The 22,590-nt window shown below is 51.8% G+C and overlaps 1 protein-coding gene across 2 annotated transcripts in view; it reads right to left on the reverse strand.

The window, feature by feature from the left end:
- Window positions 1-1,445: 1,445 nt before the first annotated feature.
- Window positions 1,446-22,590, reverse strand: part of Lhx2 (LIM homeobox 2) — a 32,183-nt gene continuing 11,038 nt past the window's right edge. The window contains exons 1-5 of one of the 2 annotated variants that reach the window (XM_020166570.2): window positions 21,143-22,004; window positions 19,487-19,689; window positions 18,190-18,593; window positions 11,842-12,047; window positions 1,446-2,345 (exon numbers count right to left, since the gene is read on the reverse strand). In XM_020166570.2, coding sequence (XP_020022159.1) covers window positions 2,058-2,345; window positions 11,842-12,047; window positions 18,190-18,593; window positions 19,487-19,689; window positions 21,143-21,262 — 1,221 coding nt within the window. In that variant the 5' untranslated portion in view covers window positions 21,263-22,004 and the 3' untranslated portion in view covers window positions 1,446-2,057. Of the gene's footprint in view, window positions 2,346-11,841; window positions 12,048-18,189; window positions 18,594-19,486; window positions 19,690-21,142; window positions 22,005-22,590 lie in introns of those variants that run through there. The other variant, XM_074051036.1, reaches the window with a different exon arrangement.

The following is a 22,590-nucleotide window of genomic DNA, read 5'->3' on the forward strand; positions in this document are numbered from 1 at the left end:
ACCAGGTAAAACTGATCCGTGGTGCGAGAAGCCAAAACAGGAGCTACCTGGAGGACCACGGGAACGCCCGGGTGCTGTAACATCCTCAGTCTTGATTTCCATGGTAGCTTCCTGGGTGTGCTCATGTGAAAAGCATTAACCAAGCTGTTTGCTTCAGGTGTGTGCACTTCATACTTCAATGGAGAAGTTGAGCAAAATCTTATTTACCAGACACAAAATAGCAGTAACAATAATGGTACGTGTCTCTGTGTGTTCTTAGCTTAAAAAAAAAAAAAACACTTGATGGAATCAGTCTAGGCTTTAAACACTTAGCTTATTCCTGTCCCACTTCCCCTCCACACTGCCTGACCATGATGGCAAAGAGACGAAGGGAGAGAGACCCCAGCCCTGGGTTGGAATGTTCCCCTGCCCTATTTTGCCTGGCTGAGTTCTCTTCAAGGAGGCCACGATTTTCCTTCTGGATCTTCCAGTTGGTGGGCTGATGAGGACACATGGTGGGTAACTGCTGGCATCCAGTGAGTTCTCTGCAGCAGGGCTCAGAGTGAGGAAGAGGAGGTGGAAGATGTCCAGACACCCTCCCTGCTGGAGGCATTCAGCAGGGCCTAGGTACATACATAACTGCTTTGAACCTGCGAAGTCCTCATGTCGTGTCACCTGTCAATAAAACACACTGAGACTCTACCACATGCCATGCCCCCTGCCAAGCCCTTTAACACACCCTACTTTGCCCTCACTATAACGGCCATGGAAGATCATTACCTTCATCTTTCAGCTGGGGAAACTGAGGCACAAAGAGGAGAAATGACTTCCCTAGGCTCACATGGCTCCACAGCAGGAATTCCAGCCTTGCTCTGCCTCATCCATCCTCCTGGATGGGACTTTTCTCTGGGTTTCTGAGGTTCCCTGAAGCATTAGGAAAGACACCAAATTCGTTTGCTTTTGCCCTCTTGGGAAATTTTTAAATTTTATGTCATTAGGAACACTGGGTCTTAAGCCGCCCTTGGGTGACAGTGTGCACTCCTTGTAGGGAAAAGATGAACACTTTGAGGGCTCACTTATCTCCTGACACACTTCCAGCCCAGACAGGCACAGAAAAGAAGAGGGGTGAAGACCTTTGACCCTGTGGAAAGCACACACAGGACGTGATCACTAAATATTTGAAACAACTAACGAAGGAATGAGTGGTGCTTTGCTTACAAGCCCTCTACTGGAGCACATATCACACCAAGTTAAGATTGTCTCATCTGTCACTGTCTCTGCTTTGAATTCCCTGGGAGCAGGCTTTGGAAGTCTCTGGATCCAGAATGACAGTCCAAAGCCTGGTGCAGAAAAGGGGCCCCACAGATTCTTGATAAATTCAAAGGTTCTGGGATTTATCTCTGCACTTGAGAAAAACCCTTCAGTCCTGTGAATTTCACAGTCAACTAAATAGCAGCACCACCAAGTAGTTTCGATAAGTGGTTTTATTACTGGTTAGATTTTACAAATTCTGATATTCGAACAGACTTCCACCTTAAAATTCTAAAACAACAAAGCGACCGTTGGAGGGAATTTGATTTTTTTTTCCTTTTTTTTTTTCTTTTTTCTTTTCAGGACTATTCAAAGTAACAAACTTTTTTTGTTGGCTTTTTTTGTTTTTGTTTTTTACATTTTTGCTCTGGTCATAAATATACAGAGAGAAAAAGAGGGAGAGAAAAAAAATGAACAAGTCATCCAAAGTATGGAGATACAGTATTCCTAAGGCACGTGGCAGTCTTTAAAAATACAGAAGCTCTAGCCAACTTAAATTATTTGTTGTTTTTTCCTCGCTCAGTCCACAAAACTGTACAGGGACACAAATGTTGTGTTGTGGATAGATTTTCCAAGTAATTCTTCAGTGCACGTCACTGCGTTAGCCGGACACGCGATTCTTTTATGTTTTTTTTTTTCCTCTGTTTCCAGGCGGGATCCTAAAATGTGGTTAGTTGCTCAAAGCCTCTATTTTAAAATACACTTGGAATTCAACTAAAGATAATTTCTTTTTTAAAGAAATCATGGGGCTGGGGGGCCGCCAGTCATTAGAAAAGGTTGGTAAGAGTCGTTTGTGAGGGGCTGTGAGGTTCATGACCCTCCAGGTTGCCAGGCACAGAAGTTAAGACAGACGTCACAGTCGGCAGGGCAGGGCTAGTCAAGTCTGTGAGGGTGGTGGGCGTGCTGGAGGGGCTGAGCGAGGCGTTGGACAGCTCCGAGGCTGGCCCCGATGGCGTTCCGGTCTGCAGCGCCGTGTCTGCCGTCTTGTCCACACCCGTGTTTTCCTGCCGTAAGAGGTTGCGCCTGAACTTGGCCCGGGCATTCTGAAACCAGACCTGCGTGGGACGACAGGGAAGGGCTGTTAAGGGAAGGCAGGCAGGAACCCGAGAGCAGCTGCTCCCGTGAGATGCTTAATGTGCCTTTTGCCAAGATGGTGGTGGTGGGAGGGGAGGGTCCAGAAACAGGTGAGGCCACAATTTGTCCTTGATTAAATAAAATAACATTTCATTTTCTCAAACAGGCTATTACTAAGTTCCTCTTTCTGTTAGGAGGGTCCAGAAGTTAAGCCACTGGCCACTGCATTTGTACTGAGACCTTGATCGTCACTAGCCAAATGTGGCCAGTCTGTTGGGGAGAACATAAAACAGATTTGAAGATTTAGCAAGAAAAAAAAAGAAAGTAGAGTATCTTGGTAGCAATGTTTTTTGTTTTTTTTTTTTTTTTTTTACTGATTTTGTATTACTGATTTGGATATAATGGGTTACACAAAATATATTATTAAAATTAATTTTACCTGGTTTTTTTAACTGCTTTAGCATTGCTACCAGAAAACTTAAAATTTAAATATGTGACTTGTGTTGTATTTCTGTTGGACCCAGCAAACACACACACCAATCAACTCTTGCCCATTTTTTCATGATGGCTGAGAAATTTTTGGTTTTGGCAGCTACCCTTAAACAGAAAATAGATCCCACAAGTTCTTGTGGGTACAATTTTTTTTAAGTGTTTCATGACCAATAGGTCTGGAAAATCCTAGAATGATTTAAAGAACATGTAGGATTCAGTCAGTAAGGAGGAGTCAGAAAGAAAAAGAAAAAGCAGGGATCCTGTCCCCACTTGGTTGGAGAAGTCTCAAGTTCCCTGGACCACTGCAATTCAAGTGTTAGGGAAGGCAGAGGTGGGCAGGGGGCTCAGCTGCCAGCATAAGCGAAGCCAAGGCGGTTGTAATGTGCAGATGCCCCTCGCAGTCAGCCATGTCCTGGGATCCATTTATGAGGGAGTTGGAGCAGGGTGCAGTGTGAGAACCAAGCGTGGTATAAAAAGAATACCAAAGAGTCAAACCGCATGTTTGGCTACATTCACATACATCTGTACACATCAGTGGCGATGTACACCGAAATTCACCTACAAAGTGTCCTGTCCATGTGACCATGCTAACAGAGATCCTGCTGTACCCAGAGGACCATGCATGCTTTGGGAGAGGCCCAGGAAATCCAGGCCACTGCGGGGGGTGACAGCACTGTGCCTCCCAAACACAGGGCCCCTTCACTTCCCTCTGCATGAGGGAAACACCCGCCAAAAGCCTCCCCATAAAACACGAGGCCTAGGGGAACTCTACAGACACTCGGGTGTCCGGCTGCGTATTTCCAGATGTGTCTGAATCTGCCTGTCTTCCCAGTGTCTCCAGAAGGGGTGGATGGGCCAATTCCTGGCTCCATCCTCTCCTCGGGACCAACTCTGCTGCAGAGGGGCCTGTTACCTCAAGCACCCCTTTCTGATGGCCTGACACAATTTGGGCTCAATTAGAAGCACAGCCTTGGAGTACAGAGGGAGATGCAGAAGTGGGGAACAAAGCTCGCTCCCCAGCACGCAGTATCCTCCTGGGAAAAAACACGTTTTTCCTGGCGCATGCCCAACAGAAGCCCACCATCCCATCTGGGGGGGCTCACAAACAAGCACAGTGTGTCTAAGACCCTTGACGTGCCCTCCTTGGAGTAGGTGGGTCCTTCCTGACCAGGCATGGGTAAGACAGTGCCCATTTGGCTCAGGGAATAGTTGCTAGAGAAGATGTTGAAAGCTCCCAGAGGCCCTCAGAGAGAGAGCGTGACTTCCTCACAATCATATGCAGGTCGGCAGTGAGAAAGGCTGGAGCCCTGGTGCCATCCCCTGGCCACTGTCCTAGTCTATGTGCGTATGACCTGAAACAGTGGTTGGAGTAGGGGGACAATGCTCATCCTTCAGGGCTCCAAGATCTTGGGAAGGGCTGGAATGGTTAGCTGCTGTTTCTCAAGCATTGCCCTAACAGTGCATGTGTAAACAATGACGCCATCTTCCCTGACTGCCTGTTTGGCTTGACAGGATCCAAGGCACAGGGAACCTAGAGATGGAAATTGAGCCATTCAACTCAAAGCCAGGATGCTCTGGGGATGTGAGTTGGGCTTATTTACCACTTTGAGCCAGAAATCTGTCCTAGGTATGTATTTTTTAAAGTCCCCTGCTAAGAAGTGGTTGGGGAAAGAACCCTGTTGAGGTCATTTTCATGACCCCAGGGATGTGGCCCAGTGAAAAGATTAAGAATCAGCACATGGGCTGAGTTAATGGTAACAGACACATGTATATACCTTTACCGTGTGTCAGGCACCATGCCACCCTGGAACGTGCACCATCACATGTTAGTCCTGTGATACGCGGAGTAGGTGGGGTCATTTTAAAGATCTGAAGTCCAGAGATGCTCAGAGAGCTGAAGTCACTTGCCCAAGGTCACAGAGGCCAAGTTGATTGGAATCTAGGACCATTTGCTGTAAAAGTCCATGTCCTCAGGCTGGAGGAGTGGCTCAAGTGATAGAGCACCTGCCTAGCAAGCGTGAGGCCCTGAGTTCAAGCCCCAGCACTGCCAAAAACAAAATCCATGTTCTCCCTAATACATAAGCTTGAGGAAGTCAGCAAGCAAGTGAATGAAGGAACAATGGAAGGATTAAAGAGAGGGCCACTAAAAGACAGTGAAAGACCATGGATGTATCTTCTGGCTCTGGTTTTGTCACTGACTAGCCAAGTGACCTTAGGTTAGTCCTTTACCTCTGTGCCTGCCTTAGTTTCCTCATATCTACAGGAAGAGGGTTGGACCACACCATGTGATCTCTATGGCCTCTCCAGGTCTGATGGACCAGGATTCCAGGGCAGCTCAAGCGGCCAGGAATGATCCACTCCACCACCCATCCTCTTCTACCCACAGCCTTCACTAGTCAGCTGCCTCAGCCTGGCTCCTGCCCACAGCAGCTCTGGTGTGGTATGTTTGGACAACAAGGCCAAATCAGGCGAGTCATCAGGACACAAGATGGCGCAGAGTGGGTCCTGAGTAAGTCGAGTGGATGAGAAGCACCATCGTGACCTCCCCCTCCTGAGACACCAACTGGCTGTGAGAACTGTTCTTCACTTACAAACCCCTTCCCCAAAATCCTTCCATCAAGAAGACCGGGAGGAGACCCACTAGGCCTGGCAAATCTCCTTAGGGGATGCTAAGAAAAGCAGCTGAAAGATGAAGCCTCCTGTCCAGATATGCCCATTATGGCTTTCATTATCACCTCAAACTAATGGCTGTACCCAAAGTGTCAACCAACTGGGGCAGGAGGAAGCCTAACATAGCCACTCCAAGCTATGGAGATGTCTTGTAACAACTGTTATGTGGGGAAAAAAAGGATAAAAATTTATGGCCTCAGATGGGCACCAGTGGCTCACGCCTGTAACCCTAACTACTTGTATGGCTTGGACTGGGAAGATTTTAGCTTAAAGCTAGTACAGGCCAATAATTCTCAATGAGACCCTATCTCCAAAATAACCATAGCAAAATGGACTGGAGGTGTGGCTCAAGTGGCAGAGCACCTGCTTTGCAAACATGAAGCCCTAAGTTAAGACCTCAGTCCCACTGCCCTCCCCAAATATATATATATATATTTGGTTTATGGTATTGTGATTCATAAAGAAAATAATATAGTGGATGTCATTCACTCACTAAGTGCCAGGCACTGTCTAAGAAAAGCTCTGAGCATTTTACCCATATTAATTCATTTAGTCCTTTTAATAATCCTATGAGGTAGGCTTGAATATTATTGCCAGGTTGCAGGTGTGGAGACTGAGGCATAGCCAGTAAGAGGTGGAACTGAGGTATGGATCCCAGCAGGCTGGGTCCTTACTCTTGACCACCACTTAAACCTCTACACTTGAATTACTGGGTCCTGTGTTCTTACTTGATCACCCCACCACCACCATTTTTCTAACTTGTCTGTATGGTAGTTCTATCATTTTGTAAGCTTTTTTTTTTTTTTAAAAGTTTTCTTCAAAGAACTAAAAACACTGAGCACTGGATAGGTATCAAGAACTCTGGGTTCTAGCTCCAGGCCTATAGGTACTTTGCTGTGGGTCCTTGGATGAGTCACTCTATCTCTCTGAGCCTCAGTCTCCTCTCCCCTAAAATAAGAGATTCAGGTCAAGTTATCTGTGAAACTCCCCTGTCCATGGCTGGATCAGTCACTCACCACGGTCCTGTGTAAATGACAGGTAGGAACCATTTCACAGGTGGGGAAACTGAGGCTCAGGGAGATGAGCTGACCTCACCTCCTCCTCTGGGAAGACTTCCCTACCTCCTTCACCAGCTCCGATCCTGAAGTCAAATGTTCTCAACCCATATTTTTTTCCTTTTTCCTAGCATTTCTTCAATTTTATTTTGTCCCAGAGTTAAATATTCAATCCACACCAAAAAGGAAAAAAAGGTTAAATAAAAGTTCTGTGGCCCAGCAGGGCTCTGGTGGTGCACGTCTGTAATCCTAGCTACTTGGGAGACTGAGATCAGGATGATTGTGGTTTGAGGTGAGCCTGGACAAATAGTTTATGAGACCCTATCTCCAAAATAACAAGAGCAAAATGAACTGGAGGCATGGCTCAAGCAGTAGAGCACCTGCTTTGCAAGTGCGAAACCCTGAGTTCAAACCCCAGTCCCACCACCACCACCAATGACAACAAAATTCTGTGCCAAAATAAAATTTGGAAAATGTCAGATTAGACAAAATTGTGTGTCTCTGAGCAAAACTGTGTGTCTCTGAGATTTTTCAACACCTCTATGAATGCTAACATGTTCCAAGACAAAGACAATTCATTTCTCAAACTTATTTGATCCTGGAATCATTTGAAAAGTTTTTATTATGAACTACTTCAAATGCACAGAAAAAATAGAGGTTAATTTGATCACTATTCCAGTCATTTATACAACACCTTGCTACATGTCCCTCTAGACTACATTCCCGTGGGACCTCATTCACTGTGCTGGTGACCCCAGAATTCTCAGTGCCATACGTCTGGCCTGGCACCACTGGAAGATCCGTATATTTGTAGTACAAGGAAATGAACAGAGGACAGCTGGTATTCTCAGCTCCTGGGATCTCTCATGGGTTAATGACAACTAAGTCGTGAGGGACAGAAGGTTTTGAGACTGTTGGTTAAAATGTATTTTCTTTCAAAGTCACACAAAGACCTTCACCCCACCCATCAGCACCTGTCTGCAAGCCTAGGGCACCTGGACATTTTACATCTATATGCTCAGGAACAGTCTCCACGAATTTTCATGGACTTAGTGTCATGACAGACCTCTGTCCCAGGGGCCATTGTCACCTTGCCCAATCACAGAGCGTAAGTGCTATGTTTGCCATGCTTCTGAGGATGACAAATTTGAGCCCTTTTATGTGATGTGAGCTTTTCTGCTTTTTCTGATTGGTACCTGTGACTGGCTCCTTCCTGCTCTCCCATCCATACTGCTGCTGATTCGAAGCTAGATCCAAGAGGATAAGACACAACCCTGCCACTGTGCAATATTAGGAAGAACTTTGGAATCAGATCACTCAGGGCTTGACTCTAGGCTTCATCACTTACTAGCTGTGAGACTTGCTGTACGGGTCCTGACTTCTCTGAACCTCTGTTCCCTCATCAGCTAACCAAAATTTTTAAATGTGTGCCCAGATGTTGGCAGACTGATCCCTGCAGTATAAATGTGCACATGTGCGATGAGCTGCTCCAGTCCATAATAGATACTTTGTATGTTACGTCATCTCATTTACAACTCCCCACCACACCCAGGAAGGTAAGGGTTACTGTTGTTCCCATTTTACCACTGAGGCCACTGAGGCTGGGAGAGGAAAAGTCACTCACTCAGGATCATTCAGTAAGTGGGAGAGCTGAGTTTACACCTCGCTGCAGCTGACTCCAAATTCCAACAGTGATGCTCTCATTATCCCAGGCCACCCATGTGGGTAGTGCTCACACGTTAGATTTGGTAAGTAATAGCCTACAAGCACCTCTGCCCCTGCACTCACAGCCTACACCATCCACCTCTAGGATGACAGTCCAATCTCAACATTGCCCTCTGTGCAAACTCTCCCTGATAGGTTAAGGTGGACTGTGAACTGGGGAGGAGGCATCCAAGATCTAAGGCTGGTATGGACCAGTGATGGGGAACTGGGGTTTTTATTGGTGGTGGTTTTTGCAGTGCTGAGGATTGAACCCAGGCCCTTGCATGTGCTAGAAAAGTATTCTATCACTGAGCTACATTCCCAGCCCTTGATTTTGTTTGTTTGTTTTTGACAACACAGGGTTTCGCTATTTAGCCCAGGCTAGCCTCAAACTCATGATCCTCCTGCTTCGAGCTTCCGAGTGCTGGGGTTACAGGTGTGTCCCATTACACCCACAGGGATGAACTGTTTAATGGACACCTACTGTGTACCAGGAGGCACTATTCTGGAGTCATCCCATTCATTTTCAGACACCTTAAGGTAGAAACAGTTATCATTCCCATTTCAGAGATAAGGAATCAGGTCTGAAGAGGAAGAGTTACAAGCACCCAAATCACACTGCTGGTAACTCAGAGAGGATTTGATGAGTTCATTTTCTTCCAAAGCCATACCTCCAGCTGCCTTGCCCAAGACTGCTCCCATCCTGGGTCTCCCAGATATCTCACCAGGGCAACTGGGAGCAAGCCCCACCTTGCCAATGCCTGGTTCCTGAAGCCTGGAGCAAATAATTTCATCTTTTTTTCTTTTTGGTGGGACTGGGGTTTGAACTCAGGGCTCACACATGCAAAGCAGACATTCTACCAGTTAAGCTGCGCCTCCAGTACATTTTGCTCTGGTTATTTCGGAAATGGGGGTCTTGCAAACTTTAATGCCAGGACTGGCTTCTAACCTCCAGATCTCAGCCTCCCAAGTAGCTGGGCTTACAGGAGTGCCCCACTGGCATCTGGCCAAATCACTTCATCTTACTAGGTCTAAGCTTCTCATCTGTAACACAGGTAGGAAAATACTAAAGTGAGATAGGAGTGCAGCTAGAAAGATGCTTGCAAGCTGCTGCATAGTTAGGAGCAGCTATGCTGTCAGGAGCATTAAGGGTTTGTGCAGGAGAGGGGAGGTCTGAAAAGAAGAGAGAAGCAGTGGTGCCTCTGACCCTCCCAGAAGATACAGGCCCTAAGTGATACTCCCATTCGGTGCTGGCTTGGCTCAGAAGAGGAAGCACTATGTCCATTGATCAGACAGACCTGGATCCAGCTCTGCTATGTACTAGCAAAGTGTGACTTTGAGCAAATATAAATCATTTGGGCCTCAATGTTCTCACCTAGACATTGGAGGCTCAGAAAGCTTGGCATAGAGAGTGGGTGGTGTCTCCTCTGGGCTCCCCAGTACACACACACCCCCTGATCCCGCTATGGGGAAACTGTCAGGTGACTGTCCCTATAGATAACAGGTGAATTTCTTCAGGGCCAGTCTATCCATCTCTGTATCCTGAGCCTGGTGTCAGGTGAAAGAATTAGAGAGAACTATGCTGGAAATCTCATTTGTTCCTAAGCCAGGGAACCATGCCTCCTGCCTCCCCAAGGCCAGCATAGACCCCCCTCTCCTCACTCCATACCCAGACTCAGTGATGGCTACTAACTCTACTCCATTTTACCTGGACACCTGGGAGAGGTATGTGTCCTAATGGCGCCCCTTCTATAGCTGTGGTTCAGAAAGAGTAACTAACTTGTCCAAGATACACAGTCAGTGAACTGAGTCCAGGTCTTCCTGAACCTACTGTGCCTGACTCCAAGCCCCTGCTCATGCCCCTGCCAGCTCCCTGGCTCTGATTAACCAAACCGGCACCCCTCATCCCCCAGCACTTCACAAGGCCTCTGGATAGGCAGACTGCCTGACCTGAGAAAAATGCACTGAGTCCTCAGTCCAGACTGGACCAGGACCAGGACAGTCCCTGACCTAACTCCCAACAACGCAAAATACAAAGGAGGCAGACCAGGGCAAGTGGACACCTTGGCGGAGCAGCAGCGCGGGCCCTAGCACCCAGGCGGGTGGGGCCAAAGGCAGTCGCTACACCGCCCCAACTGCAGGAGGCGGGCCCCGAGAGGCGTATTGGCGTCCCATTGGCCGCCCTCGTCTCCTCTGCCACGTCACTCAGCCCCCCACCCCGCCCGGCCCGGGCCGAATTGAGTACCCTCCCAGGGATCTGCACTCGCCCCTGCAGTTCCAACCCGTCACCCCACAAAAGTTTTGTTTTGGTTTGATCGGGTTTCTGGCAGATTCGCAGGAGCTTTCTTAGGGCAGCGGAGGCCTCGGGATTCGTCACCCGCTCAGTATCACCTCCCAGCCCACAGTCTCCAAGAACTGGGGGGGCTAAAGGGTGGGTCAGAGTGGACCGGACTGGAATCCCAAGGCCTCTTCTTCTGTTTTGACACCGTGGTCAGGTGACGTCTCTCGATTTTTCTTACCTAAAAATGTTCATCGCTATCACTATAATCACACGTCCTGAAGAGTAAATGCTGTAAAGCATTTGTGATGGGGAAACTGAGGTCTAGCAAGCAGGAATCAATCCTAGGGGTTAGATAATCGACTTTATGTTGTTATCACTACCATCCAGTGAGCAGTAAAAGCTCTAGGCATTGAAGCAGGCTCCTCCTCCCAATTACCACCCTGTGGCAAGGGTGGTTTCTTGTTTCACATCTGGGGAAACTGAGACTCCGGAGAGTAAAAAGGCTTACCCAGGACCACAAAAGGAGTAGAGGAGAGCAGAAGATTTGAGAATTGCTGGCCACAAGTTGAGGCCATGTAAGAGCATGGAACCCTCCCTCCAGACCTCAACATCTTTGGGGTCACAGAAATCTGGTGAAAGTTCTGGATCCTGTCTATCAAGAGAACACCCTCACATACAAGTTACCTCTGTCTAAGCACCCAGCTGCTTCTCCCAATCCCCAAAGGCAGACCCCACTAAGCAAGCACCCCACATGTCCAGGGGATCTGTCTGCACACCATACTACCACCAAACCTTGCTTCCTGCAGGGGAAGTGGGGAGGGAAAGGCAGGAGATAAATCCAGAGAAAATAAGAGAGAGAGAATAAGAGGCAAAAAGAAAGAGCAAGTAGAGAGAGCAAATGAGGTACAAGAAGCAGGAACCAACGACAGTCAAGGGGAAGGGCTCTGGATTTATCTGAAATGCTTCAGTGTTTTATAAAGTCGAGTCACCTGATTAATAAGTAGTAACGATGAATCCATTCACAAGAAAAAAAAAAAACTGAGTAGAGAGACAAGAGAGGACAGAAGGCCACCCAGAAAAACTAAGGCAAAAATTGAGAGGGAAGATTGTGAAGTTAGGGGGAAAAATTGAAATTCAAAGACAGGCTGAAGAGGTGGGGAAAGAGAAAGAGAAAGGCAGACATAGGGCGGAAAGTTCTTCCAAAGCCATGGCCAGTGGGAGGTTCCACCTCAAGCACTGACTGCCGCAGATGTCCCCACCCCTGCTCCGGCTGACCTGGAGGACCCGCTTGGTGAGTCCCGTCTTTTGCGCGAGCTGCTTTAAGTCCTTGGCGTCGGGGTTGTGGTTAATGGCAAAGTAAGACTTCATGGTCCGAAGCTGGTGGTGTTTGAAGGAGGTGCGCATGCGCTTTGTCTTTTGGCTGCTGGGGTAGGGCTGGTCGCGATCCAGGTGCTCTGCGTCGTTCTCGTTGCAGCTCAGCGCTGGAAAAGAGATACAGAAGTGGCAGGTGAATTTCCTGACCCTGTTCCGCCCACCAATGCCAAGTTCACACCCTTCCCACCCGCAGCCAAACATTATCGCGCTGTGTGCGGTTTTATAGAAGGAATGAACCAAGAGTGCGACCTGCCCAGGATTGCTGAGCTAGGAAATGCAGAATTCAATTGTAGCTCTGGAAAAATACAAAAACCATTCTGAGCCATGATGCTACAGGAATAATAGCAATAGCAGCAAGATAACAGCTATAACTTGATGGCTTATTGGATTCCAGATGACGTGCTAAAAGGCTTCCTTTGGGCACACATTTCCACCAGACCCTTAAAGCCACTTCACAAATCAGGTATCATCTCCCCCTTTCTACAGATGTTGAAACTGAGGCTCAGTTTCTTTTTTTTTTTCATTTTTCTTTTATTATTCATATGTGCATACAAGGCTTGGTTCATTTCTCCCCCCTGCCCCCACCCCCTCCCTTACCACCCACTCCACCCCCTCCCGCTCCCCCCCTCAATACCCAGCAGAAACTATTTTGCCCTTACCTCTAATTTTGTTGTAGAGAGAGTATAAGCAATAATAGGAAGGAACAAGGGGTTTTGCTGGTTGAGATAAGGATAGCTATACAGGGCATTGACTCACATTGATTTCCTGTGCGTGGGTGTTACCTTCTAGGTTAATTCTTTTTGATCTAACCTTTTCTCTAGTACCTGTTCCCCTTTTCCTATTGGCCTCAGTTGCTTTAAGGTATCTGCTTTAGTTTCTCTGCGTTAAGGGCAACAAATGCTAGCTAGTTTTTTAGGTGTCTTACCTATCCTCACCCCTCCCTTGTGTGCTCTCGCTTTTATCATGTGCTCATAGTCCAATCCCCTTGTTGTGTTTGCCCTTGATCTAATGTCCACATATGAGGGAGAACATACGATTTTTGGTCTTTTGGGCCAGGCTAACCTCACTCAGAATGATGTTCTCCAATTCCATCCATTTACCAGCGAATGATAACATTTCGTTCTTCTTCATGGCTGCATAAAATTCCATTGTGTATAGATACCACATTTTCTTAATCCATTCGTCAGTGGTAGGGCATCTTGGCTGTTTCCATAACTTGGCTATTGTGAATAGTGCCGCAATAAACATGGATGTGCAGGTGTGAGGCTCAGTTTCAATCAATCCACTTGACTGTGGACCTAGCAGCCCAGTCTCCAGGCCCACACTCCTTCTGTTTCCCAAACATTCTCCAAGGAAAACTGAGCTGTCCCTGTCTCCCCTTTCCGTGTCTGGCACCTGCACCCAGAAGTCACTGGCTGACAAAGAGCCTCACTTTCAACAGTTCCCACATCCCAATGTACTGAGCGAACCCTGGGCCTTGGGTTCTCAGCTGAGGATTGGAAATTGCATTTTGTAGTTTAATCCTCACAATTCCGATGAGGTGGGTGTTCCCCAGTTTTACCAAAGGAACAGTGAGGCCTAGGGAAGTTAAGTTAATGATGGCAGACTCACAGAAAGAGTGACATAGTTCTTACTAGACAGGGAAGGAAGTTGAAGGAAGGAAAGATATATTAGACGTCAATCTTACACTTTGTCTACATACATCACTGTAACGTTAGTACTGTTCCCACTTTAGAGATGAAGAAACTAAGGCTAAGGAAAACAAAGCCACTTGCACACCACTGGTGTGGCTGAGCCTGGACTCAGCACTTGATTCCTCTATGTTTCCTTCCAGGACACCACAAAGGGAGGCAGAAGGGAGCATGAGCCTGTCCCCATCCAAAAGGAGCTTCACCAGGGCCTGGATGGGGCTCTGGCTGGGGGTGGGGGACTCTGGGTAGAAACCCTGGATCTCAGAAAATTGCTTAGCAACCTGGCAGCTAATGGGGATATTCAGGATCCCTCGAAAGATCCCCGCATCTCATCCCCAGCCATTCCACCCTTAAGATCCTGCTTTAGGGAAAGCCTCACAGGAAGTTCAAATTCAGACACTCTAAAGTGTGGAAGTGGCAAGACAGCTTGTGCCATTTCTCATGTCCAGCAAAGAGGTACCAGATTCAGCAAATACAATTACAAGCTGCACAGTTAAACTTGAATTTCAGAAAACCAACAAATAACGTTTTGCTGTATGTCTCAAAGATTGAACAGGACCTATCTATACTAAAATTTTATTTGTTCAAATACCAAATAACACATCTCTACTAAAACCTTGTTTGTCGTTTATCTAAAATTCAATTATTACATGAGATACACTTATACTAAAAATATTTATACTGCATGGGAGGTACTTATATTAAAATTTTATTCATTGTTTGCCCAAAATTCAAATTGAACTGGCTGTCCTGCATTTTACCTGGTCACTACCTGGGAAGTGCTCTTGCTGTCCTGGTGACCACCTCTCCCTCTCCCCTGCCCAGCAGAAAGAATTTGCAAGATTCAAGTCTTGCTTCTAACCTTGGAGTTGTGAGCTAAGGGCTACATCATCTCAGGGTCCCTTTCCACATGCACCCAGTCATGCAGGTCCCCCAACCCATCCTGAAATCTGTATTTCACCCAGAGTGAAGAATTTAAAGGAGCTCAGAATATGACTGGAGCCCTATCCAAGGGGAATGTCCTGAACCGCCGAGAGGATGACCCTTCTCTTTCCCCCAACTACACAGGGGTGGGGCAGGCTTCCCCATGGGGGATCTCTGGGCCCATCCCTTCGCACAGCCCCCACCTGGGCATCCTTGCTGTTAATGAGCTCCGTGGGGACCCCAGCGCCCTGTGAGCCCAAGGGACGTGTCCTGAGTGAAGCCTAGGAGTGGGGAAGGTGATTCAGGGGAGGAGGAAGAGAAAGGAAAGGCCGAGACAGAGGTAGAAAAGACAGAGAATGGAGAGAAAAGAGGAGTTAGAGAAGAAAGGTGGACAGAGCCACAGAAAAAGAAAGGAAAAATGGAGTGGGGGAGCTACGGAGACCAGGAGAACCAGGGAGAGACAAAAACCGAAAGAAATAAGGAGAGACAGGAAGAGCTGGAGGGGAAAGCGAGTCCCGGAAATAAGGGGGAAGATGTGGAGGGGGCCAGAGTGACTGAATCCCGGGGCTCCAGGAGACAGGGTGCCTGCAAGGAGAGGATTTTCCAGAGCCCTTACTAGCCGGGGAGTGGAGCAACGGGGGAAGGAAAAGAGAGGAGGGAAGAGAAGGGTCGGGCCCCAGACATCGAGGCAGAGGCCGGGGCAGGGGGCTGCGTTGGAGGAGGGAGGAAGGTGGGGGAGGTGGCCTTGGGGACCTGGTTGGCGGGCGCCCGAGACCCTCCTCACTCCGGCCCCCAAAGCCCGGGGCAGGGTCTAGATTCCCCAAGATCGGACCCGGAAAGGAGTGGGGCCGAGGGGAGGGGGGAGGACCCGGCTTTCTCTCTCTTTTTTTTTTTTTTTTCCTCTCAATTAGGCCGATTCAATGGAGCTAAAGAGCTCGTAAAATCATGAATAATTTACTCGTGATCTGTTATTAACCCATCGGGTTTCGAGCTCTTGTCGCTGGGACTGAACCTGTAATCAAATCTGACTTCGCCTCATTTTACTAAAGACGAGATTGTAGGTTCAATTGTCTAAATAATGGATTGGAATCAAATCAGTAATTACGCCGCCAGGCACACACACACAAAAAGCTGGGGTTGGGGGAGGCCCGGGAGTCCGGCCGCTCTGCGCGGGACTCCGGCGGCCTTGGCGCGCAAACCCCAGCGCAAAGTGCGCGCGGCCCAGGCCCCTCGCCGGCTCCGGCCGCCGTTCCCGCGCCCCTGGCCGACAAGCAGCCCCGCTCGCAGTTGCGGGAGGTTTTAGTTCCGTCTCCCGGGTTGGGGCAGCGCGCTCGGTCCAGAGGGACCGCTGGAGGAGCACGACCGCCGTCCCCGCCCCGGAAGGACTTTGCGACTGTGCGGCCCGCGGCCCGAGCTACCCTTCCCTAAGCCCGGAGCCCCGCGCCCCTTCCCACCCGGCCAGCTTAATCGCCCTTGACGGGACCGTCCCCAAGAAGGACCAGTTTTGCCTGGGGTAGGGGTGGCTAGTCCCAGAATGCGGGACACTTATACAAACGAGCTGGTGTCCTCAGAGTCAGAAGCATGCACTCACTTGCACGCAGACACTTGCCCGCACACACCGCCCGCAATCGCACCCTCCGTGCCCCGGCTTTCTATTCCCAGCTGCCTCAAGGCCCACATTGCAGCCATTTCTCTTCTGCCAAAGCCAAGAGGGAAGGGGGGGTGGAGTGCGGAAGGCAGATTTTGGGGCCTGGCTGGGTCCCGTGAGGCCGAGGAGTCACCCTCTTTTCCCAACTTTGTGCTGGGAGTCCCGAATAACTGAGCCGCACAGCCACCGCGGGCCGACCGAACACTGTTTTTCCCAGGACTAGGAGCCCAGGCCAAGGCCCAGGACAAGCTCAAGGGAACAGAAAAGCAGAGACACACAGAGAAAGAGACAGAGGGGAAAGAAGACGGACAGAACAGAAAGAAAGAGAGGCCAAAGAGAAAATGAGACGGCAGAGTAAAGGGTCCCCTGTTGAGAGGTGCCAGAGCCTCTGAAACAGCCTCCAGCCACATCTTCCCTCGGCCTGGCTGGGAAGGTGAAGGCTGAGCAGCAAAAAGCAAAAATCAATCTTGAAACCTTCTATCCTCTTTTTGCACAATTCCAAACCAGGTGCCAAACTTGCGTGTACAGGAAAAAAAACCACTCTCCACCCACCAGGTACCCTGGAGCAGAGCCCCCTCCCCCCAGCCCCCAGGCTGCTTCTACCAAAGCTGACCCCACTTAATAAATAGAGGCCACTTGGTTTGAGGGACCACGGGCCTGGACTGGATTTAGTCTTTATTTTCGGATGATGGAGATGGGGAATAGACTTCTATTCTGTATCTGTAGTGCAGCCTTCAACAAATCTTAAATCGTCTAGCCAGCCATTTACCAAACTTGGGGGGGGGGCGGTGCATCCCCTCCCAGCTCGGCCCCACTATCCTCTAACAAGCAATTTCGTTGGAGCGAAAAGAGACCCCCCCCTCATTTTCTCCCCACTTCCTTCCCTAGCCAGCTCAGACTCTTTAAAATCAAAATAACCCTGTCTTCTCCACTGTAGCCCCTCTTCAGTCTTGGGTTTGTTTTGGTTTAGGTTTTTTTTTTTTTCCTCCCCACTTGTGCATTCGTCTAAGGGGAAAAGGAGGAAGAGAACAAAATCCCTGAATCTGATTCTGTCGCAAACGAAAGAGAGAACATAATTGCAAATAAACTCTAGTTCGGAAGTCGGGAGAGCCATAAACCTTTCCGGGCCCTGCAGACTTCAGGCAGATGTTGAAGGTTCAATCTGCCCGGCCTCAGAACCTCCGCAGCTGTCCTGGGCCGGGAGGCCGCGGGAGGGGGCCGACTTCTCGGTGGCGGGGGAGGGGGCGCGGGGAGGCCTAGGTTTCAAAGACGCCGGAAATTCGAAAGGAGCCCCCACACACACCCCTGCGAGAAGCCAGGCCTGCTCGGGTCCCATCCTAGGGCACCGGCCTCGGAGGGTCGGCGCCCTCACCCCAGCAGGCGCCGGAACTCGGAGGACCCCAGGAAAACCTCAGAGACCTGGTAGTGCCAAAGGCTCGGAGGGCCACCAGGACCCACAGCCCTTGCTCAATAAAGGCTCCAGAGTCTGCTGCCCTCGGGACATTTCACACGACCGGGCCGCTCGCCAAGTCCAGCTCGGCGCCCTTGGCCATCGCCAGCCTTTTCTCTTGGGACCCTCGCCGCCCTGCGTCGCTTCTCCGCCACCCCAGCTCCCGGTCCTCAGCCCAAATACTGTTCGGTGTCGGTGCCGCCTAGAGTTCTCTAGCCTAACACTTTCCGCCTGCAAAGCGAGGGAAGGGTAAAAACAAAAAAGGCGCCTCCAAAAAAAAAAAAACACAAAACTTCTCAGCGACGAGGTCCTGCACTTGTATGTCCCACCGCTCTGGCCGAGCGCGCAAGGGCTGGAGCCCACGGGGCTAGTTAGTATCACTTCTGCCAGGCTGTCTAGTGCTTAGGACCAGGGAAACTGACAACCAGAGTACCCGCTGTGTACCAGACACACTAAGGTTCACTCCAGCTCCTGGCTGTCCACACCGCGTACTTTTCCCCATCCCTACCCCGGCGCTTGGGGCGCCTTGTACTCACCAGCATTGTAGGCTGCCAGATCCGCCCCGGGCCCCGGGCTCTTGCGTTTCCTCGGCCTCCCCTTCTGCACAGTGCCTACGCCATTGTAGTAGGGAAGACCCAACGGGTTGGCCCCCGCTGCGCCCAATCCCGCACTCTTGGCTGCTGCAGCTGCTGCGGCCGCGGCCGCCACGTCGGCGTGGTTGAAATGCGCGGGGTACTCGCCCTGCAGCAGCGCCTCGAAGTGCAAGCGGCAGTAGACCAGGCTGTCCTTCATGCCGAAGTGGTCGCCAGTGGTCAGCATCTTGTTACACGTGGTGCACGTGAAGCAGTTGAGGTGATAAACCAAGTCCCGAGCACGCATCACCATTTCCGAGGCCGAGATGCCCAGGTGGCAGCGGGCGCAGCGCTGTACAGAGAACCGCCTGTAGAGACCATGGAAGGAGGGGCTGTGGGGACAAATGGTTGGGTATCCCCCCCATATCCCTCCTCCAGGTGCCGCTGCTGCTTCTGGGGAAAAAAAAAAAATCTCTTCCTCAAGATGGACAACCCGGATTTCATTTGGAGGATGGGGGTGGGGAGAGACGGTAGGGAACTGGATTTTGACCCAGGCCTGGACCGATCCTGTTTCCCTTAACCATTTTCAAGCCCACAGGAGAGTCTACTTCATCAGAATCTGTGCAAGCCCTAGAAAAGCCTTCACTTGGAAGATAGGAGACCCCTACTTCCCTACCACTTCCTCAACCTTTGCCCCTGCTCTCCAGACCAGCTCCTGGGAATAGTACACACTGTTGTAAATAAGAAGAAACACAGGGGCAGCGATAAAGACACACAGAGAAGAGCATAACCTTCTATAGGTTCTATAACTAGATCCTAACCTTAACCCTGGAGAGGAGAAAGAGGGACCTTGTAGCCTCTTAGTAATTCTGGCTCTTTAATCCTTCCATCTCCCCCAAAGACCCTGAACTGCACTAGCTCCCTGTTCTCCACCAACTTTGTTTCACACCAGCCCTGGCTACCTGGGTTTGGGTGTCTATTTCTATTCCCTCTGATTGAGCCTAGAAACTTCAAAGAGAGAGGGTTGTAAGTTTACTTATGATCTAAGGAGAGGGCAGCTTCTCTTTTTCTCGGTCCCCTACTTCAAGAATCTTTCCAAGAGCTCCTCACATGGCTGCTTGAAAAGGTTGTCACCCAAGTCACACTGGCTTGGGGGTGGGGGAGGGAATCCGGAGTAGGGTAACCTGTACTGGGACTGGAGGAAAAGGAGAGGGGCAGACTTGGAGGCCTTGGAGGCCAGTAGGCCCTGGGTGGGCACTACCTGTAGTAGTCTTCCTTGCAGTAGATGCTGCCGTCCTTGCTGAAGCAGGTGAGCTCCGACTCCAGGTTGAGCTTGCACTCGCAGCACTTGAGGCAGCGCATGTGCCACTGCTTGTCCACCGCCAGCAGATAGTAGCGGTCGGAGATCTTGCCCCCGCAGCCGGCGCACAGCGCAGCGCGGTCACTGCTGATGGATGGCATGGTCTGCAAAGGGAGGAAGGCGGGAGACCCTCGCGCCTGTGTCAGCCTGTGGCTGTGCCACCACCAAGACACTGGCACCCGCACCTCACTCGGTGGCCCTGGGTAGCCCTGAACGCCTAGAGGGGCTGTTTGGGCAGGTGGAGTGCTTCCTCCACCCCAAAAGGCCTAAATCTAGCAGCGAAGGGCCAGGCTTGCCAGGTCAGCTCTAGACAGCCTCAGACCCCAGCCCCAGGCTCTTCTTCTAGGTGGTCTCCAGTCTTAAGTCCCCCCCTTCCTGTCCCCTCTCCCTTTCTCCAGAAATTCTCAGCTCTGTTTAGGACCAGGACCTCCTTGGGTATTTCAGTCAAGTCCTCCAAGAGCATTCCCCAAACTATTTCTTAAAGGAGTCACCCCATTGGGCCTCAGAAAAGGGGAAGATGACCACTAAAAGTCACTCTTCACAGAGATCTGTGGATCCTTAGACCAAAGGCCAGGACAGGTCGAGCAACTTCTGACTCCTCTGCCCCTGGCTGGGATCCTCTTGAGTCTCGGGAGATGGTGAGTGGGGTTCAGGGGTGCCCTCAAAGTCTCTGGGTGCAGGACAGGCCCAGCCCCAATCCATCTGTGACCAAATTGAGGAACGGTGAAGGTTTAACTGGAGAAGAAGGGCTCGGAGACCGAGACCAGGCGGCCACTGAGCTGCCGCTTTTGCTCTGCAAGCAGAGACGCTTCGGCTGGCCGTGCTCTCCACCTCCTGGATCTCTAAAGGTCACTTCACTTCTGGGCCCGCTGTTTGGGCAGCGTCTGCTCTTCCTGGCCCCTGGGGAGGTCTGAAGCCAAGAACTGGCTATTTGGGGCTGGGCCGGCTGAGCCAGGTGTAGAGAACCGAATGTAGTCTCCTTCCGCGAGAGCCAGGCCAGAGCCTAAACTCCAAGCCCTGGCCTGCCCAGGACCCGCGGGCCAGAGGCGCGGGGACAGGATCAACGAAAAGTGCCGGCCCAGAAGACTACGGCGCCTGAAACTGCGCTAGGCAGGGAGCCCCGACTGCCAGGAGACTGGGAGCGATCTCAGCCGGCTGGAGCCCCAGGGCTCCCAGCTGGTTCGCCCTTCTCCCGAGGCGCGGGCGGCTGCGCAGCCAGCAGCCGGGAGCCGAGAGGTGGAGAGCCAGGGCTGTCGACCCAAGCGCCCAGCGAGGTGAGAAGGGAGTTGCCAGGGCCGCGGGTGGGACCCCGCTCCACTTCGGGAGAAACGCTCTCCTCCACCCTAGGGGTCTGCGATTTCAGTTTCAACCTTGTTTCCCTCCTCCACCCCAGCAGCCAGGTTTGTCCCGGCTACAGGCCTTGCATCCTGTCCAAGGATCCCCAGCGCTCAGTCCCGTGCGGCACGAAGGACTCTCCCCAAACTTCGGGGAGCAAAGGCGCTGACCGGCCCGGCCAGGTCCCAGCTCTCAGTCCCAACTCCACAGTCGCGCGCCTACCGTCTCCGTGTCGCCGCGGTCGATGGCGGAGCTGATGGCGGGAGCCTCGCTCTTAGCCCTGCGGTCCATCTCGTCGATGACCCCGTGCACCTCGGGGCCCGACAGACTGTGGAACAGCATCGCGGCGGGATCGGCGGGGCCGGGGGCGCGGCTCCTCCGAGGAAGGGCTTGCCCCCCGCCTCAGTTGCCTGGCGCTCCCGGCGCTAACGGGCCCAGTGCATCGCCACCGCGGCCCCGGCCCCGCCCGAGCTCGGCTGCGCCCCAAAGGCCGGGCTCCGGGCCCCGGGCGCCCGCGGGCCAGGACGCCTCCCGCCGAGGCGTGGGGGCAGCTACATCGCGGGGCGCCTGGGCGGCGGCGCCAAAGCCAGGGTCACAAGGGCACGGGCGCGGGGGGTGGAGGAGGTGGCGGGAGACCAGGGCAGATGTCGGCGCCCGCCGTGGGCGCTTTCACGCCGCGGGCATCGCCCGTCCGGCTTCGGCGCTCAGGGCGCAAAGCAGGGGCGCAAACTGCCCCAGGCGGCGAAGGCTGCGGACGGGGTTCACTTAGGAACAGCTAGGTACCCGCGGCGGCCCAGATGCCTGGACCCCCTCCTTTCCCTGGGGTGTGCCCGCAGCCAAAGGGGACCCTCTAGGGCGCTGAGTCGGCGACTGGAGTAGGGGTTTCTCCGAAGCCAGCGAGCCGAGCCGAGCCACCGGGAGAATTGAAGAGGAGGAGGAGGAAGAGGAGGAGGAGGCGGAGGAGGAGGTGGAGGAGGAGATGGAGGAGGAGAAAAAGGAGGAGGAGCAGAGTGGAAGGAGGAGCCGCGGGCCGCGGGCCCTGCCGCGCGCAATGCTCTCCAAGCGCGCGCCGAGCCCAGCCCCGGCTCTGCAATCCGCGCCAGCGCAAGCCTCCGCGCCTTTTCTACAGCCGCGCCTGACATCACGTCCTGCCGCTGTGCCATTGGCCACCCGGCGCCCCAGGCCCTGGCAGCGCGTGCTCCGGAAAGGCGGGAGACCGGAGAGGGAGGGGAGAGGCAAGAGGAGGAGAGGAGAGTCGAGACAGTGGGAGCTGGTGGGCGAGGTTGGAGGAGGAGGCGGGAGGGAGGGAGGAGGGAGAACACGGGGTTGGAGTTTTTTAAGCTACCAACAGTTTCCTGAGATTTCTTCGGGAAGGAAAATTAAACCCTTTTTACTGGCTGTCTGCATTCCGAGAAGGCTCAGCCAAAGGAACCTCAGGAGGTCTCACTCCAGTCTCCCCTAGGCCTCGGGCACCCTCTGGGGAGGCCCGGGAAGGCAGGCCTGGGGCAGAGTTTCAAGAGCCCTCTTCCCTCCGAGCTCGGCCTTCGTCCTGGGCTCCGCGCCGCCCCGCCGGCTGCGGGCAGCCGCACAGGCCTCTTGGGGACCCAGCTGAGCTCGAAGGGCGAAAGCCACCGTGAACTGTGACTTCTGGGGAGGAGGACCAGCCAGTA

This window comes from Castor canadensis, chromosome 13, assembly GCF_047511655.1.
Source record: "Castor canadensis chromosome 13, mCasCan1.hap1v2, whole genome shotgun sequence".
In the NCBI taxonomy this organism is placed as follows: domain Eukaryota; kingdom Metazoa; phylum Chordata; class Mammalia; order Rodentia; family Castoridae; genus Castor; species Castor canadensis.